The sequence below is a fragment of the Thunnus maccoyii genome, chromosome 4 (genome assembly GCF_910596095.1).
Source record: "Thunnus maccoyii chromosome 4, fThuMac1.1, whole genome shotgun sequence".
Taxonomy (NCBI): domain Eukaryota; kingdom Metazoa; phylum Chordata; class Actinopteri; order Scombriformes; family Scombridae; genus Thunnus; species Thunnus maccoyii.
The window spans coordinates 22,712,578-22,730,576 of NC_056536.1; the positions used below are offsets into that span (position 1 = coordinate 22,712,578).

General features: G+C 39.3%; 3 protein-coding genes across 7 annotated transcripts in view; all 3 read right to left on the reverse strand.

Moving 5' to 3' along the window:
• The window catches only part of zmp:0000000926 (ataxin-1-like), an 89,546-nt gene extending 85,175 nt beyond the window's left edge, over positions 1–4,371 (reverse strand). For 3 of the 4 annotated variants that reach the window (XM_042407966.1, XM_042407964.1, XM_042407963.1), the window contains exons 1-4: positions 3,267–4,371; positions 2,339–2,470; positions 1,995–2,153; positions 1,772–1,876 (exon numbers count right to left, since the gene is read on the reverse strand). The gene's annotated coding sequence lies outside the window, so the exon portion shown is untranslated. Of the gene's footprint in view, positions 1–1,771; positions 1,877–1,994; positions 2,154–2,338; positions 2,471–3,012 lie in introns of all 4 variants that reach the window. The other variant, XM_042407965.1, reaches the window with a different exon arrangement.
• Positions 4,372–4,798: 427 nt separating this feature from the next.
• mtg2 (mitochondrial ribosome-associated GTPase 2) lies at positions 4,799–8,637 on the reverse strand. Its single transcript, XM_042407969.1, has 6 exons — positions 8,138–8,637; positions 7,234–7,381; positions 6,832–6,947; positions 5,977–6,195; positions 5,739–5,877; positions 4,799–5,578 (listed from the first exon to the last, which is right to left on the reverse strand). The coding sequence occupies exons 1-6, from the start codon at positions 8,381–8,383 to the stop codon at positions 5,181–5,183; spliced, it is 1,266 nt and encodes a 421-aa protein (XP_042263903.1). The 5' UTR covers positions 8,384–8,637; the 3' UTR covers positions 4,799–5,180.
• Positions 8,638–8,977: 340 nt separating this feature from the next.
• LOC121895123 (calcium-responsive transactivator-like) lies at positions 8,978–17,754 on the reverse strand. 2 transcript variants are annotated; one of them, XM_042407970.1, is made up of 11 exons: positions 17,686–17,754; positions 16,803–16,879; positions 16,636–16,720; positions 16,189–16,321; positions 15,507–15,761; positions 14,712–14,876; positions 13,134–13,235; positions 12,522–12,614; positions 12,231–12,350; positions 12,009–12,136; positions 8,978–11,104 (listed from the first exon to the last, which is right to left on the reverse strand). In XM_042407970.1, the coding sequence occupies exons 1-11, from the start codon at positions 17,752–17,754 to the stop codon at positions 11,078–11,080; spliced, it is 1,254 nt and encodes a 417-aa protein (XP_042263904.1). In that variant the 3' UTR covers positions 8,978–11,077. The 2 variants fall into 2 exon arrangements, with proteins under 2 accessions (XP_042263904.1, XP_042263906.1); XM_042407972.1 differs by lacking the exon at positions 13,134–13,235.
• Positions 17,755–17,999: the final 245 nt, after the last annotated feature.

Below are 17,999 nucleotides of genomic sequence, written 5' to 3' on the forward strand. Positions count from 1 at the left end.
AGATCAAAAAGAAATAGCTGGACATCAATGTTGATTGAAACTGCACTGATTTTATCAGTAATAAACAACAAGTACAGAGAATAAGAGAAAGGAGACAACGTGTCATAATGCAACCTGATGGGGAAAATGACTGAATAATCCACATTTCCAATGAATTCTTTGTTTCCTTTTCCTGGTGACATGATTAATGACTATGTTGAAATTGTACTGCATGGCATGATAAACAAACGATATTCGTTGGAAACAGGACAAGGCAGGACAAGCTCAGTTGAATTGCTATCAAGAGCTTCATCAGCAACTACAACATTTATCCCTGCATAACCTTCCTTGCGCAAATGTTGCTGGACCGGTTTTCAAGTACAGTGGGTCCCTGATAAAATTCCTCCAGAAAGTCAATTAAATTTAGCGATGCTCCAATCCATGGAACCAGGAGACGTCACATATGATGTGGAAGATTTAACTATTCATGATTGACACATTAGGTATGCTCCTTTCATTCCATTTAGGCTTTTTTCAACACAGCAGCATTTGACACAAACTGCAGAGTGTATGAGCTACACTGATCAGTGCTCATCAGGGTGTGTAGCAAGCCAGGGACATGGTATGCAGAGATAGGATCTCACAAAAATGTTTTCTTTCTTTCTTTCACTAAAGGCCGCATTGAATGAGTCAAACTAGCATTACTACATGCAGGTATGTCTAATGTAAATAAAGCACTTCCAAGGAAGAATGATAATTACTGACGCGTCATGATTCTGTGGAATCCCATTCAACCATTACCGGCTTGTCAAGACAGTCTGGTATTTGTTGTTTACACTTTAAGTTACAAAAAGGTTTGTGGTTGTCTGTGTATATGTGTATGTGTGGGTACATATCCACATCTCATATAGTCTACATTCTATAAAGGGTGACGTAAATCTGTTTTATTTTCTTCTTACCTAATTCAAATGTTGGCATATAAAATATATTTTTAGATGCAGTTATGAAGGGGCACAGATCAGACAGATCAGAAGTCAAATTTCATACTTCACATACAATTTTCTCTGGAACGAGAAATTCACGTACATACACACATACATGTGTCAATACATCTGATGCCATTAACTGCTCTAACACTGGGGCTTTCTTAATATAAAGTTCAACATTATAATCTATTTTATCAATCTATTTCCTATGAATTGCTGACTCCTTGTGGCTTTTAAAATAATGACATTACCTGTAGCCATGAAGATTGCCCTAATGAGCCATAACGACCTTACAGTCATTCTATATGATGCTTTTCCACGTACCATTAACCATGTATTCTTAGTGCTAACTTTGCTCACCCATATTATTTTTACGTGATTTGTTGAACCTAAATAGGGTTTCATTTCTGGCTCATGGCCATAAGCAGAGCTACAAATAATTTGGGGGTGATAAATGATGTGATGTCTCTAACTTTAGGAAAAAATGGTTTGAGTGAACTGTCCTTGGGCACGGAAATAACATTTTTTTTCCAGACTTTTTTCTCAAGCAAGGTACACAAGTATGAATTCCTTGTGTATTGAGTAATATCCAAAATTTTTGTCTGTTTCTCTGCTAATATAGGCCTCAACATACAGTAAATATAATGGGTAACTAAATTAAGTCTAAAAATCAATCACTACACTACACTTGCAGTAGTATGGGATGAAAAACCTAATTGATTTGGATCTCTAGAGAAATCACTGAAACACTGACTTAATGTATAACTGCACACTTTTCACCAGTAAATACGGTGTGTGTTGTTTACTTGGAGCTGTGGCCAGCCTGGAAGATGCTGACAGGACACTGGGTGGGTGCTGCTTTTCCAAATGGAAGCCTTTAAGAGGATAGTCCCCAATTCTCTCCACCGAGCCTGGACAACAGGACCATAAAAAAAACAAAACAATGAAAAAACATACATGAAACAACACATAAAACTTAACAGGACTCCATCTTGATCACACAGTGATAGCATTAAGGGATGACAGTACCAAGCATGCAGCAGATGAGATCAGAAGCATTGCAACAGCGGGGTGAGGGTATTCAAAGATGTCCGACTCGGGTAAGGTTGCAATAGCCCAGAAAGATGCAGAAAGGTGGAATAAATCTTCGCTAGATGAAGGGCTGCTGCACAAGGATCACCCTGGGAGCTGTGAGAGAAAAACAATGTCAATTGCACAACCATAACTGAGAAAGGTATCTATTTGTGAAGTTGAGACAACTAGGATAACTAAGCAAGAGGTTCAATGTATAGCAGGTAGTCATACTCTGCTGCTTCCTTTGTTCTGTAAAATACTATAGCAATAATTTGCAGGCACAGCTAGAGATCTCCCACCTGGAATATTGCTCTCCTTAAGGACTTAAAGAAGAAGCGTAGCCTCAGACTCCAACAAGATGTTCCTCCTGGGAACCCCCATTTTCAGAGCCACATCCAGAAAAACATCAGGTTCTCGATTGGTCCACACGCCTGTTTTAAAAAGGCACAGCAGGTTACTGAAAAATAGTGTGCGTATGTGTATATGTGTGTGTTTGTGTGTGAATGAAAAGAAAAAAAGAAAGAAGTCACTGTTTAGGGAATCCTTATGTAGGATCATTTTTTACTTAAGTTGAAACAAGACATGTGGTGACAAATTATTAGATGCTTTAAAAAAACAAAAAAACAAAACACTATAAAGTTTTTAAGGTTTTCTTTTTGTTTGTTTGTATTGACATTTGTGCTCTGTATTATGTGTTTTCCAGCTAAGTGTTTGTAGCATTGGTGTGTGCATGTTTACTTACTTACTTGCTCCAACAAATATAAACATGAAAGCATGAAAGAAAGAAAGGATATAACACAATGTGCTACTGTCAACAACAAATGTGTTATCTTTGTTTGTAAAATAGGAATCTGCATTAAAATTTATATGAACACTGAATGAAATGACTAACATTCATGTAATGTGAAAGTGTTTGCTTGTAGTAACTATAAGGGAATTATGCCCCACTTATGAATCCCTCAGCCTCTTTTACCTTTCAATTAATATGGCTGCCAAAGTTACTGAGTGGCCTAGTCTCAGCAGCTGCTTTCAGCTAGCTTAACTAAGCTTAATTTGCTGGATAAACCCACTGTATGCTACCTATCTAGCACCACACACCAACAAAAGTTAGTAACTAATCAAGCTAGCTAGCTGGTGAAGAAAGTTCATGAGCTAGCTAACGTTAGCCAGATTTTTTTCTCAGGAACTGGTGGAGTGCAGAACAGAGCAGAAAGGTCAGTATCTTACACTCGTCTCTTGGTCAGAAACATGCTGCAGTAGCTTGGAAACGTTGCTTTGTGTCAGACTAATGAGCAGCAGTCAATTATTAGCACAATGTTAATTTTAAGGTTTCAACGAGTGCTGTGTGCTCATAGATATGAAAACGTTTTGTTTATGTGTGTGTTTGTGAGCTTGTTTTGTGTGCTCTTCTGCCCCAACATGGTCACATTTCGAGTGACGCACATCCATGATAAATGCTGCTAAATGAATTGTGTATAATTTACCTTGCGAGGCAGCTGAACTCGCGAGATCACGACATCACGAGATCATGCGAGATTCCATTTGGTACTTAAGGTTAGTGTGCAGCATCAGTTTCTTCAACGTGCGCTGTCTGATGATAACTCATATTACTAATAGAAGTGTTAACCTAATGACATAATGTCAAGTGAGTTATTACATTTATTTGTATCATACAAAGAAAACACTTTCGTTACATAACATTATCTTGTCCATATGATGATGTAAAAGTAGGCAGTCCCATAAGATTCAGACTTCGTTTTAATGAATAATGAAGCTATCCTACATTAGTCATGTAAGGTCCACTGACATAGTAAATATAACACAGCAGCCTCTATAACTGCATCAGGCTGATGTAGGCCATCTTTTAAAAGAGCAGGAAACCACAGTGGTTCATCTCCACTTAACCTTTTACTTCTTACTAATACATGATAAAACATTTATCCTCCAATGTGTCTATTCATTAACCTCCTCTTTCATGTTTAAAGAGCAACATCTTCCCTTATTCATCTCTCCCATTCTAATTCTACAACCATTTTCTGAGTGACTTACTGGAATATACATCAAAATCCATGGTTTCTTTGCCTTAAATTGTCCTTTTTTAAAGTCATGTTTTCACTGAGAACTACATAAATACATAGGTAGCATTTTTATCATTAAACACAAATCCATTATGGGCTGCCCACAGATCAACCCATAAATACACATGTGCGTCATTGTAATTGTGTATGCTGGGAATTAAGCAAAACACCCCTCTGGAATGACAGCCAATGGACAAGCATAACAGTGCTTCTGTTTTGCTTATCTAGCAGCTTGCTTATTAATATAAATGTGTGCTACTCACCAGTATTTCTCCAATAAGCATGATTTGCCACCTGAGCTGAATTACAGGCAGTGAATGAACAAGGGACATCATAACAACCCAGATATCATCATTTGGACTCCACATGGCTTCATTCACTTTATTTGCCAAATAAATATTCCATAAAAAATGTAATTCAAGTTACTGAATTATGGAAGATGTATGCTCTTTTGGTTCATTTTGGATTTGCTTGGTCCTAAAAAAAAATCATTTATCAAAATAGGTTATAACATCTAACAAAATTCAGATGATGCATTGAAAGCTTGTACATGTATGTTTTCTGTAAATCCTTTATCTGTTTTGTCACTGCTGTACACCTTAAGTTTCTGGAGAGTAGAAGAAAATGACCAAATATGGTAAATGGTGTTACCCCAAGCAATCAGCTATTCCCACACAGTTATGATGTCTGGTCTTCTTTTTAATCCATGACATGCACAAGTATAATTTTACAGCCTTCATTTTCAATGTTTGTTTGCATTCATATGCTGACCCTCTAAGGGCATTTGTTAATCCTGACATTTAAAAGTATGTCTACTCTTGACATGTAATATGCAGTCTTTGCCAAAATCTGTGCTTGTTGTGTAGCATAAGGCTGTTACAAGCTATATTAAAGCTTTAAATAAGCTCTGAATAAATCAAAAAAATATTAACGCAATTTGTTACAAGTCACCAATACCATTTTTTTAAAAAATATATTTATTAAGGAAATAAATACATTCTTCATCTTCAAGGATAAATGTACAACATATAAATCTGAGTAGACCAAGAGGAAAAGCTCTTTACTACCACCTGGTGGGCTTGTCTTCCCCACTGCTGCCTCCTCCTTGGAGATAGCCGTCATACAGCTCTCTAAGGTGGAGGATGAGTTCCTCTGTGTTCTGCCCTGAGAGAGCCGACACAGGGATAACTCTCTGGGTGACGTGGCTCTTTAGAGTCTCTAGCTTCTCCCGTGCCTCAGGTAGGTCCATTTTGTTGGCTATGATGGCCTGAGGCCGCTGGGACAGACCGTGCTCATACTGGTCTAGTTCATAGCATAGGTGTTGGAACTGGGTCCAGGGCTCTGTAGTTGACATGTCCAAAACAAAGAGGAGGACTCGACAACGCTCGATGTGGCGCAGGAAAGAGATGCCCAAGCCTCGATTCAGATGTGCTCCTTGAATGATGCCTGGGATGTCAGCAACTGCACAGAGGAAAGGTAAAAGTGGAACCAGACATCTTACTGCATATTACAAAGTTTGAGAATGATCAGAAGAGATACTATGAAAACTTTAGTATACAGTTTTAAAATATAAATAATAATGATCCTATAATATATTAATGGTTTGCTTAAAATCAACTACCTGCAACCTGTTCATGATCCCTGTACTTGACAATTCCTACATGTGGGTTGAGTGTTGTAAAAGGGTAAGCAGCCACAGCAGGCCTGGCATTGGAGATGGCTCTCAACAGTGAGGATTTCCCAGCATTTGGAAACCCAACCTGAGGCGATAAAGATGAAGGAAAATCAGTTTATTATATTTGTGGTGTTGAAAAGCAGTATGCCAACGTTCTTTTCACACATGAGCAGCCTTTTCTCACCAGTCCAGCATGGGCCATGGTGCGCAGCTCTAGATGAAGGGCTCTCTCCTGGCCCTCCATTCCAGGGGTAGCTGTCATTGGGGCACGGTTCTCATTGGACAGAAAGAATCGGTTTCCCTTCCCCCCGGCCCCTCCAAAAACAGCCAGATACTCTTGACCATGTTTAGAAAGGTCCACAACTGTCTTCCCCTGCTCCTTTACCACTGTGCCTAATGGAACCTTTAAAAACAGAAACACATCACAGGTAAGGTTAGGCAGTAGGTTAGCAACAAAAACATGAGAAAACAGTGTGAGAGTTATGGCCAGTTTAGACAAAAGATTCACAACAAAACTGTTTTAGAACGTTGCAGGGAGAAGTTGCGGCAGTGTAAACTGGCCCATTTCAGCTCAACTCAAGCCGGCTGGTGGCCTGCGACTCAGCTTGTCAAGTCACCAGTGGCTGGTTTTCGAATGTAAGGCAAGTCACCTGTTTCAACAGTCAATCGGCTCAAAGTGTCAGCTGGTCGAAATGGAAGAAATTTGGATGGAGGAAAGAGAGGATCACCTCATCAGTTTGTTTGAGAACAGCCATGTCTGTATGACAAGCCTTAAAATTTGCAATAAAAGTGTAATCCTAATTCTCAACCCTGTCGGGTTTTTTTTATGTTTTTGCTGTTCCATCAATATTAGAACTGCAACTGTAGTAAGTAACTCATTATCACTATCCTTACTCATGTTTTACAATGCTACAAAGTGTCCAGCTACAAAAAAGCCTGAAAAGTTGTCAGTTTAAACAGAAGTACAGAGAGTTGTTGCTCTGGAAATGATACACCACCACACTTAACGTGTCATTTTTGATCAATTGCATGGACTTACATTAATGTAGGTTGGGCTGCCATTCCGACCATAACAATTCTTGCTGCCACCAGATTGCCCGTTCTCTCCCTTGTAAACTGGAAGTACTTGAGCCAAAGATTTGACAAACCGGTCAGCTGAAAGGATGCAAATAAGGAATTTAGATCAGAAAATGCATTGGCATAATAAAGAAGGAAGTAGTTACTGTACAGAGACCCTTTAAAAACTAATTCTTAGTAAACCAATTGTTTATTACTCTTGACAAAATAGTCCTAACCAGTTGGGGGAGCAGTTCTGAATTTCAACTTAAAATGGTTTGGTGTGTGGGGACAGAAGGGAAAAGTTGTTTAATACACATTGCAAATCGATTCATTTCAGTGTCAGTACATACTATTCCTTGAACCAACTGGACACTTCACTCACCCTTGATGATGATGCTTCCTCCATCACCTCCGTTACCTCCATCTGGACCACCCCATTCTTTCCGGGGCTCACTGTGAAAGCTGCAGACCCCTTTACCGCCTGATCCTGCCACCAGCTTCACACGGCGATGGTCTACAAAGTAACGGGTCTATGGGCCAAATCAAGGAATATTTAGACAGTTGGCTGACCCACGCTTCAAGCAGAGATGGTAGCTTGCAAGTCATCAACAACACAACACTTGGGTGGATTACACAAAAAAGAATATGCCATCTTTAATGCTTTGCCAAGGGGTGTACTACTAAAATTCTACAACTGGTGGTTCAGCTGTGGATTTATAATATTTTTATTGTATTTTCTTCGGAGAAATTAATATCAAAATAAAAAAATCATGTCAGAAATATCACAAGAGATGTAACTCCTCCCCTGAGGAGCTGTTTTGAGCATCCCATAATGGAAGATTGACTTTTTTTAAGAGTGCCTTAACTGACAAAAACAATGCTCAAATACATGTCCAACATATCATATGAGATGTAACACTTCCTCTGAGGACATCTTTTGGTCGTCTCTTTATGGAGGATCGAGCTGGTGTAAGATATGGTTAATGATAACAAATATTGCATTCGTTATAGACAGGTTTCTATGACACATTTTTAGAAATATACTGTAGACCAGAGAGATTTAAACTGGATATTGAATATTCTTGTTATTTTTGTGAGTAAAAAAAGAAAACTTTTTTTCATCTGTTCGCTCAATGGCACAAAATTATTATGGATGGACGTTGAGCAATTTACAGCATCCAACCACAGAAAATACATTATTTGTTTTGATGGCAACGAGATGGATAAAAACAGTTGAAAACACAAGTGTTTGAAATATTGCTAGAGAACATAATTCACACACATACCAGCTTCTTTTCAGACAGCTCTTTCTTCTTCGTGTTTCCTCGGACCTTGGCACACAGCGTACCGGAGGTGCTGACATCTCTGATACCACCGGTGACTTTCCGTCTCCATGCCGCTGATACTGGAGAACTACTGTGACTGAACAAGCTCAACTGCTTTCTTCTAATCTCTTGTGTTAATAGGTATCCTAAAAGTATGTCCGGAGAAAGCCAACGAGGGCTTTTAACTCTCGACAATGTCGCCAACATTATGACGACTGACAGTACAACGTTAGCTATATTTACTGTAAGTAGCTAACAACAACTGGACAGCATCACCTCGACCGTTTGCCACAATACACATAACTAGTGGTGAGCTAAACAGGGATATGGGAAATACCTGATATAATGCTGGTGAGGTTATGGTGTCAATTCAAGGTGGACATGACTAATCCAATCAAACATGACCCACCGTTACTACACGCTTGTACCTTGCGGAGTACAACTACGGAACCCGTGGAGGGACAGTTTGTATGCGTTTGTTTTGGTCATCTACCGCCACCTTCTGTGCTGGAATGTGTGCTAGCAGCAGGAAAGGGTTAGGAAAGGAGAGGAAAGGAATTAGGACAGAAATACCACTTACTTCATTGACTAAATGACATTAGCTACAACCATATACTGTGGCTACAACCCACTTAAAATTACAGGAACTTGAGAGCATTAAGGAACCTCTTACTAATGCACAAATGACCTGAAAATAGATAATACTAAAACAGAATACAAATAACTATACAAAAAAATATATATGCTGATAATAATAATTACTTCTGACAGCTTAATAAATAAACAAAATGCAGACATACAAAAGATGAATGCCAGTTTATTTTATATAACAAACAGTAACAAAAGACAGCAGAAAATATCAGGCAATGCAGTCTTGCAATAGACAAGAAGATAACATTCATATTTGGATTATGCACATCAAACCTCTCTCTCTCTCCCTCACTCACTCACTCTCTCTCTCTCTCTCTCACACACACACACAAAACACACACAGATACACACAAACAAGGCATACCACCCAAATCAGTGATGACAGACTACAACAAACTGTAAAAGACTTGCCATACTTGTTCTGTACAGTAAAATGAAACACTGACACAGATTCATTGTAGTATAGAGAAGCCTGTGATTGTCACCGTTGAGTGGTACATAGTTATTTTAGCTGTTTGACAGCCAAGTATCTCCCATTCTTGATTAAACCTGCACAATGACTGTAACTATTGTGTTATTTTACCCCTCTGAGGTAAGTTGAGTTACTACAGGATATACTGTACTGCAAAGGTAGACCCTCACCATCACATTGATAATCCTTATTACTTATGTAAGAAACAGTGTAATGACCAGAGGTATTGTCTGACTTCTTTAAAATAAATAAACATCATAATATATGCCCATTTTGTAATCACAGGCAGATAAACTGATAAATTACATAAATAAATTAATATGTAAAATACGACATATAATTCATACACACTTATCTAAAAATGTAACTTCTATACCCCTTTAACACATGTTGTCTTATTTTCAACATAATTTCTTCAACTAATACAAAAGATAAAAAATGTTTGCTAAAACAAAAAAACAGTAGTAGGCTTTATGTTTGTGATGAACAATCTGACATAATCTGTCCATTAAGTCCTGTAAATACAGAAAATAATTTTCCTAAATAAGACACATCAGTTGAAACCTGCAACATAATATTAGACAAAACATCCCTAGTCTTTGCCATCATTGTGTGTCTGAAACTACAAATAATGATATACAGTGTAAATTCACCATGAGAACCAACCTCAACATGACTGAGTGTATTGCACTTATTGAAGTAGAGGTGCAGGACACATTACTGCTCTGTTCCTGTGTTACTTTGGCTTTTTGAGGATCATTTCTTAAACACAGCTTGAGTCGCACTACAATAAAAAATATAGGACAATACATACACTGTCACTGCAAAATAAAGTGTAGACAAAGTGGCAATGTGTTTTAATGTCTAATTGTTACTGAATGGCATCAGAGTAGTGGAGTAGTGTAAGCCCTCTTGTTTCTGCACAATAATGTCGTCTGTGCAGATCAATGCCACTGAAAATATATAGGGTAAAAAATACTACCACAATGTATGATTATCATGGACAATGATACACGCTTTTACATCTGGGACAGTCAGCTACCTATTGTGTCTATTATCTCAGTAAGACATATGTAGAGAGTGAAAACACATTATGTTAGACCACACAGCAACACGTCACAGTTTGACTAACAGACAAACCCCCTGATCGAGTCAGGTTTCAGGACCAATGTTTTCACCTTCATAAAATTAATTTCCCTTATCATGAAATATAACAGTGTCTCTACTAGGACTTAAAGCAAGAGCTGGACCTAGTCTATTCGATAAACATCAAGGAACATTTCTTTCAAGGCTAATTTGCTTTTTGTAGTCTCAAAAGCCATTGACCTTCTTTTTACATCAGAAGAAAAACAAAGAAGCTTGTAAAAGAAAATGAACTATAAAATCAGGGGATAAGATCAAGACAAAGTGAAACTCAAAGACAAAAGAGAAAGATAAGGATATAGGCAAGTTGCTAAGACTTAATTAATGACTTAACATTTCCTTTTTAATACCCTATTTAATCCATATGAAAGGTTTACATTAACTGTCTTGATTCTACGAGCACCCTGGACATTTTGTAAGGAGACCAGTAGCACTTTACACCTTCAACTACATCCCTGTACAGATGAGGAAAGCATCACATTTGACTAGATTATTTTTTCTTATATAGAATAATGATTAAAGAGAGGATAATAAATATGATGCAGCCAAATCTTTTAATCCAAAACCGAGCCAAGCACATCACTGGTGAACCGTTCCTTTTTCATTTTCTTCCATCAGGAAAACAAGGTGGTACCTTATTGCTGATAATTTCCGTACTGACCCTGCAATGTAAAAAAGATTTACACTGAGAGATTAGATGAGGTTTCATACATTGTGTTATTCGCTTTTATGTTCTTTCCTGTTACCACTGAGACAGACATACAGTATAAAAGTACATTTTTAATTATTATTCCTACATGCGGCAAAATCCCTGATATTCTATACTTAATCATGAGTTGGATTTGAAACAGTAGGACCAAGAAAAAACATTTAGATCATAGTCTCTCAATTGAAGGGAATGGGGGGGTTCTGGATAGGTCCCTGTGTATTTATGCCTTAAGTTATTTACAATCATCGCATTAGTATACACTGCATTATGTCAGCATACATATTATTTTGAAAAAAGAGCAGCATAAGAAAAATAAAATCAAGCACAGTGTGAAGCACCTGTTGTGGCAAGCAAAAGCATAATACCATTATTTCTAACAGTTACTCTAATTTAATAATTCAAAATTGACTGATGCTTTACATCATCATCATCTAAGAGTCCTGATCTCAACATCATCGAGTCACTCTGGTATTACATGAAGAGACCATAGCAACTGAGATGCCTAAATCCACAGAGGAACTGTGGCAAGTTCTCCAAGATACTTGGAACAACCGACCTGCCAAGAACCTCGAAAAAACTGTGCGCAAGTGTACCGAGGAGAACTGGTGCTGTTTTAAAGGCAAAGCGTGCTCACACCAAATATTGATTTCATTTAGGTTTCTTCTGTTTACTGCACTTTGTATGAAGTGAATAAGTGAATAAGTAAAAACTATTCATGGCCTTATTTTTGAAAGCAACCTCACTTTACTTTTTAGTGCCTAAAACCTTTGCACAGTACTGTACATATATTAATTTGGTAGAGAGAATATCTGTACTTTGTTAAGAAATCTGAGAAAGAATGATCTAATTTCATGTACCTGTTCATAGGCGTAGGGCCTCTGTGTCTGTGCTCCAGGGCCTCCCTGGGAGGAGCGGTAAGAGCCATACGGTTGGCTTTGACCCTGCTGATACTGAGAATACTGGGAAGATCCACCCTGGCCAGGTCCTATAATGGAGCGGTTACACACAGTTTATTTGTTTATTTGTTTTGTGTGTGTGTTTATGTTTGTGTGAATACACACAATAGCATGTGTTCTAACCGTATCCTTGTGGCTGTCCACTGTAGCCTTGTTGAGAAGAGTACTGCTGCTGGCTGAAGGGCTGCTGCTGACCAGACCCCTGCTGATATTGGGCCTGCTGTTGGCTGTACTGAGGGTTACCTGGAGGTATATATGCACAGGTACATATGTCAGCTATTAATCCTATGAGTTAGTACTTCACTATAGATTTGGTTGGACACATTTAGACAAACGAGGTGAGAAGTTGCATGAAGATATTTCTAAAAAAAAGAAAAAACATGGTTTAAAATGACAAAAATGAATAGCTATTACCTCCTTCATAGTAATGCTGTGAAGATTCATCAAAGGGCCTCTCGTAGCCTTGCTCACCATATGAAGATTGTTGATATGAGTACTCCCCATGACCTGTAGAGAACATGGTTCAACACATGCAAAAACTACTCTGCAAAATCAAAACCCACTTACATACAGTAGAGAAAGTATTATTCTCAGTTTGAAGCCAATACAGTCATAATACATAATACAAGCACAAACAACATGTCAAGTCTTGTTACTTCAGCAATAACTCAGAATGCACAAAAAAACACACCCTGGAGGAAGTTTGCGCTCTGTCCTCAACACACTGCTATAGCACTCTCTGAAATCTGAAATTTCGGCACACCAAAGGGGACAGTATGGACACAGACACACTGGGAAGAAACAGAATTTAGACCAACGACAGTCTTTTGCAATTTTGTTTCGATATTTTTGTCTTCCCCAATAAGGGAAAAAGATGATGAGTGAGAGGAAGAGCTGAGACTTGAGCACTGCAGTAAATCTGGTTCAGGCCTGTGGGATGGTGCTAAGAGGGAATGTCATGACCTGTAATGGGGGTTTGTGTATTTGAGAGCTGTGTGTATGAAGTTTATGGCTGTGCATGATTACCATCAGGGTAATACTGCTGGTTTATGGGCTCGCTGGAGCTCTGAGTGTGTCCATACTGCTCTCCGTAGAACTCGTCTTGTCCCATGTACTGCTGTGCAGATCCTGCAAGACAGGCGACACCACGATTGGTTAAACAGTTGGTTGGACCAATTAGCTGCTGAGTTGGAGACTAAAGGTGTTGTACTTGGGCAATTTAGGTAGCCTGAAGAGGTGCGTGTGCGTGCGTGTGTGTGTGTGTGTGTGTGTGCATGTGTGTGTGCATGTGTGAATATGTGTGTATTAAAGAAAAGTAAAGACAAAAATAAAAGATTGAGAAGAGAGGATATTGTGAACAACTTTACTGAAAGCCATCATTTAGCTATGAAGCTGTTATGAATAACCATGAATAGAGTGAATTAATCTATTATTATAATTTATTGTTATAATTTTGTTCATAGTTTATGATTAAATATAAAGAATTTCACTGGTGATTAACTGTCCATGGGGTGAAATAATATGTGAAGGAAGCTATTTCAGGCCAACCCAAATTTTAGAAACACTAATTAAACTGGAGCATTTCCAATGAATTATATGAAAAATTACATGAGATGTAATTGCGGGGAGAAAAAGAGGATTATAGAAAGCCAGTTATCAGGGAGAATCTGATCTCTGCGGTAGTGGTGTGCAGAAACTCCAGATTTCACTCCTTCCCTTTTCCTTTCGATTTTATCCCACAAACTCAGAAAACCAACAGAACAAAACATCTTAGGAAGATGCACCAAAGACACATGCGCAGTCTAATACTTTTCAAACCACAGTGGACCCAAAAGTTTCCAAATGCAGAGATAAGCTATACCATAAAAACATTTTCATCTCAACTTTTGCAACAACAGCAAAAGAATCAGTTCATTCCCGATATGGCCACGGAGCCACAGTTGATAGATGAGCCCCGGCAACAGCCCCAGGACCAATCAGGGAATGGCTGATGAGTGAGTCACCTAGCTTAACTGTGGACACAACTATTCCATAACACAGTCTGGAAATACTTCACCTAGTCATGCAAGGATAACCGTGTACCAGGGTGAATGAGGACTTACAATCATGGCCTGTTGCCCTGGAAACAGTATCCCATCCTTTTTATATATCTGAGCTACTATGTGCTTAGCCTACACCTTTCAAAATGACATAACAGAACAGGGTGGAACTATTATTAGGCACCTGCTGACACAGCACAAGTTAAGTGATTTACAGAGACAGGAACCTAATTTGACACAAGTGATACATCTCTGGTCTGCCTCTTAAAGTTACAGAACTTAAATATCACTATCACTTTATGATTTTTCAAGTCAAACGCCAATAACATGAAAATACTAATCAGGAGCTTTCGTAGCAAAATTAGCATTTCTATCAGTCTGGACAAGGTAAGAGACTGGCATCTATAGCCGCACTTGATAAAAATCTGTTGATTATTTCAGTCCAAATAGCTCCAAACACTAGTCACACATCCATGTATGTACTGTAGCACTCAAACACACACACTAACACATTTGTTGAGCCCACTGCCAAACTAAAGTAGCATGGAGTAGTCTTACCACATACCTTGCTGTGAAGAGCGGTAGGATCCCATGGGCCTCTGAGACATCATACTGTTTCCTTGACTGCCCTGACCCATCATGCCCATAGCCTGCTGTCCCTGATAGTGTTGGCCCCCAGCCTGGGCTGAGGGGTAGTGTGGAGTGGCAGACTGTTGGTGCATCATGGAGACTGGGAAAGAGGTGGAATTATGGAAGAAGAGATCTCATACATTAATATACACAGATACACTTGACGCACGGATCAGTGTTAGTATTCAACAGCATACACAATGTTGTCTGAAGTGAGACTGGCAGAAATGTGCATAATTAAACTGACAAATAAACAAATGCAGGAGGAGGTCCATGGCAATCAGGGCATAGGGAAAAGCCAAAAGGGGTCCATAGCAGTCAGGGGTCAGTGCATAAACAGAGGTGCAGTAAATACACATGGACATCGAGGGAGAGGAGGGCTGCATCTCAGGGTCAGAGATTAGGAGAGGAGGTAAAGCCTGGAGCAGGGAGAAAGGGGAAAGGAATCTCTCTGATGAACTGAATGTGTTTGGTTACTTTGATGGCTACACTCGACTAAACAGGAATTTTGATGAGAGTAGAAGGATACTCGTTAGCAAATGTGTTGTGCAAGATTAATGGGGCGTCTGTCATGAACACATTCAAATGGGATATCATTCATTTTAAGACTATAATCTATGATAACTAAGTCCTAAGTGTTTTGGTGTGTTCAATTTATAAGCATGAAAGTATTCCTTTCCATAAAAATGGACCAACTCCTGGCGATTGGGCTCCTCTATACCTGGCTCACCTTGATTGGACTGCATGTTGAGGTTGCTGCGGGAGGAGGAAGAGGAGGATGAGGATGTGGAGGAAGAAGAGGAGGAAGAGCCATAGCCAGGCCCAGGGCCCTGGATCATGCTGGCCTGGGAGGAGGGCGCAGCGTGGCTGTAGCCGGAGGCTGAGGCCGAGCTACCGTAGCTGCTGGCTGGCAGGCTGAGGGATGTGGAGGGAATAGCCGACTGCACCTGACCAGACTGCTGCTGCATGGGGGCATGGCTGGGGCCTGACGACACACACGCACAGTCAGAGCAGCCAGCACACATTCCCATGAGGTACCATATCATGTTAATCATGGAACCACATTCAGTTCATCTTTACAGGAAGCTTACATGGTTGTACAAGGATAGAGTTATGAGTATTAAAGATGTGTGTAATGGATAAGAAACAGACAGAAAGCAAACCTTGTTATAACTGCAAAAAAATCTGACTATCAGATCATTAGCTTAACATCAGACCAAAGGTACTTGCAGACAATAATGAAGAGAAGCATTGTGACAGACAAGACATGGCATCTGCAAATAAGCATGCAGCAAAGACAGGATCAGACGAGCACTCAAGACAAGGGATGAACAACAAGATGGAGCTGTATGTGTGTACATACAGTAGGCCAGAGTCCATCTGTACAATGCACAGTTGTGATTGACTCTCACCATTGCTCATTTGACTCTGCATCATGGATGTGGGGGGCAGTCCTGGTGCCATGTTGTCATTGAGGTTGCTTGGAGTGTGTCCTCCACTCTGGCCCATTCCCCCAGGACCCATAGACATGTTTGGAGTGGGAGGCTAAAAGTGAAAAGACAAATTAATTAATTAAAACAATCATTGAAAGACTATGATTATGACTATTTTATATTTACTCTCTTGAATAGTGTAGGCTATTAGGATCAAGAGAATATTTTTGTTATAGTTTGATCAGTGGACAAATTAAATGAAAAGCGTCTACTTCTGTGCCGTACAAAATTAGCTTATTCTAGTCTACTCCAAGACTACAATATGTCTGATGTTATGAAGATTTACTAAAAATAGGAGAGAAGGTGAGAGAGGTGGTTAGATGGCAGGAGCTTACTGCTGTTCCTGAAACCTCATGACAGACTCACCGCAGGTAGTAGTGACTGCATGTTCTGATTCGAATCCGCTATTGTGGCCAAGTAAACAAGATTTCTGTGCAGGATCTGCTGATACCTGTCAAAAGGCAAAATGAAACATTGATTTGTTTAATCACTTTTACAAGGCATCACTAAGGAAGAAAAAAAAGAACACTTACTGTGTGCATTCAGCTGTCTTGCCTTTGCTTTGGTAATCCATTATACATTGTATTAAATGATGATTTTCATCCAGCATCTTTGGGAGACAATGGATCAACTTCAGTTCACAGTAATAAAGTCACAGTGCATGGTAAATTATGAAGTATGCCCTATTAATACATTGCAGTGGTGTTGTCCTGGATTCTCAGAACTTCAGCCAGCCTAAGAACATTTTTCTGGGTCATTTTTTATTTTCATAATGAAGCCAAATGAAGCAGCAGCTTCTCACAGTCTTAATTAGGACATCGATTGAAAAACCGTGTCTCCTGTAGGCTATGGGTAGTGCGTTTGTAGGTACCAGAAACATCCGTAAACGGTTAAGTCAAGGATAAAAGCAGCAGCAGTCTGAGGAGTGTGGGTCACCTGCTTTACCCAGTTTCCCTCCATCCTATACTACCCCGCCTTTTCTCAGTCAATGCTTATATATTTTTTGCAACAAAGCGCATGTCCATCATGACACATTTGCCATTGACAAGGACTTGGCACCTGTAAAAACGCTGCAAAGGTGTTGCTCCTTTAAATTCTTGGAAACAAGTCACAAAATCTAACTCTAGATATCCATTTCACATACAATAATATTCATCATTTAGCAGGAAAAAGGAGCGAGACTGACACACGCACAAAAAAAGGCTCCAGTGTGGAGCCTATAAGGAGGTCGCCTACAGTACATCACCGTCGTGGCTTTGTTTGGTTCGCACCTTCAATTGACTATAACGTTACAATACCAGTTGCCATTTCTTCTGATATTCACCACAGGCTACTCTGTCTGCACTAGCGGCGGAGCTCACACTCCCATCCAGACTAGAATAATTAATCACAAACGCGACGCGTAAAGATTTTTACCTTTTGGATCGTTTGCTGCGTCACCTCCCCTTTACTTCTGGGGCGCGCCGATGAAAATGCCACCGACATGTTGTCATATGGGAAATAAAAAAGCGCTTCTTTTATTCTAATATTTATTATCTTGAGCGCAGCCTTCTATTTGGTTACATAGTTTCTCCATTGCCAGGAAACAGGGGTATTGACAATGTCAGCTCTCTGTAATCAAGGAAGGGAAATAGGAAAACGCTTGATTTCTTTGAATGTGATTATACATATGATTTTGATGAACGTATTATTCAAGGTCTGCATGCAAATAATGGCAAATATAATAAGCT

What these genes read in the sequence shown, in the direction of transcription:
- mtg2 (XM_042407969.1), bottom strand. Translation starts at nt 8,383, where the DNA reads ATGTTGGCGACATTGTCGAGAGTTAAAAGCCCTCGTTGGCTTTCTCCG. An exon ending in AGCTGTCTGAAAAGAAGCTG is followed by an intron (nt 7,382 to 8,137) that starts GTATGTGTGTGA and finishes TTTGGCCCATAG; the next exon opens with ACCCGTTACTTTGTAGACCA. An exon ending in GGATCATGAACAGGTTGCAG is followed by an intron (nt 5,579 to 5,738) that starts GTAGTTGATTTT and finishes TCCTCTGTGCAG; the next exon opens with TTGCTGACATCCCAGGCATC.
- LOC121895123 (XM_042407970.1), bottom strand. Translation starts at nt 17,754, where the DNA reads ATGTCGGTGGCATTTTCATCGGCGCGCCCCAGAAGTAAAGGGGAGGTG. An exon ending in CAACATGCAGTCCAATCAAG is followed by an intron (nt 14,877 to 15,506) that starts GTGAGCCAGGTA and finishes CCTCTTTCCCAG; the next exon opens with TCTCCATGATGCACCAACAG. An exon ending in GGCCCTACGCCTATGAACAG is followed by an intron (nt 11,105 to 12,008) that starts GTACATGAAATT and finishes TTTACATTGCAG; the next exon opens with GGTCAGTACGGAAATTATCA.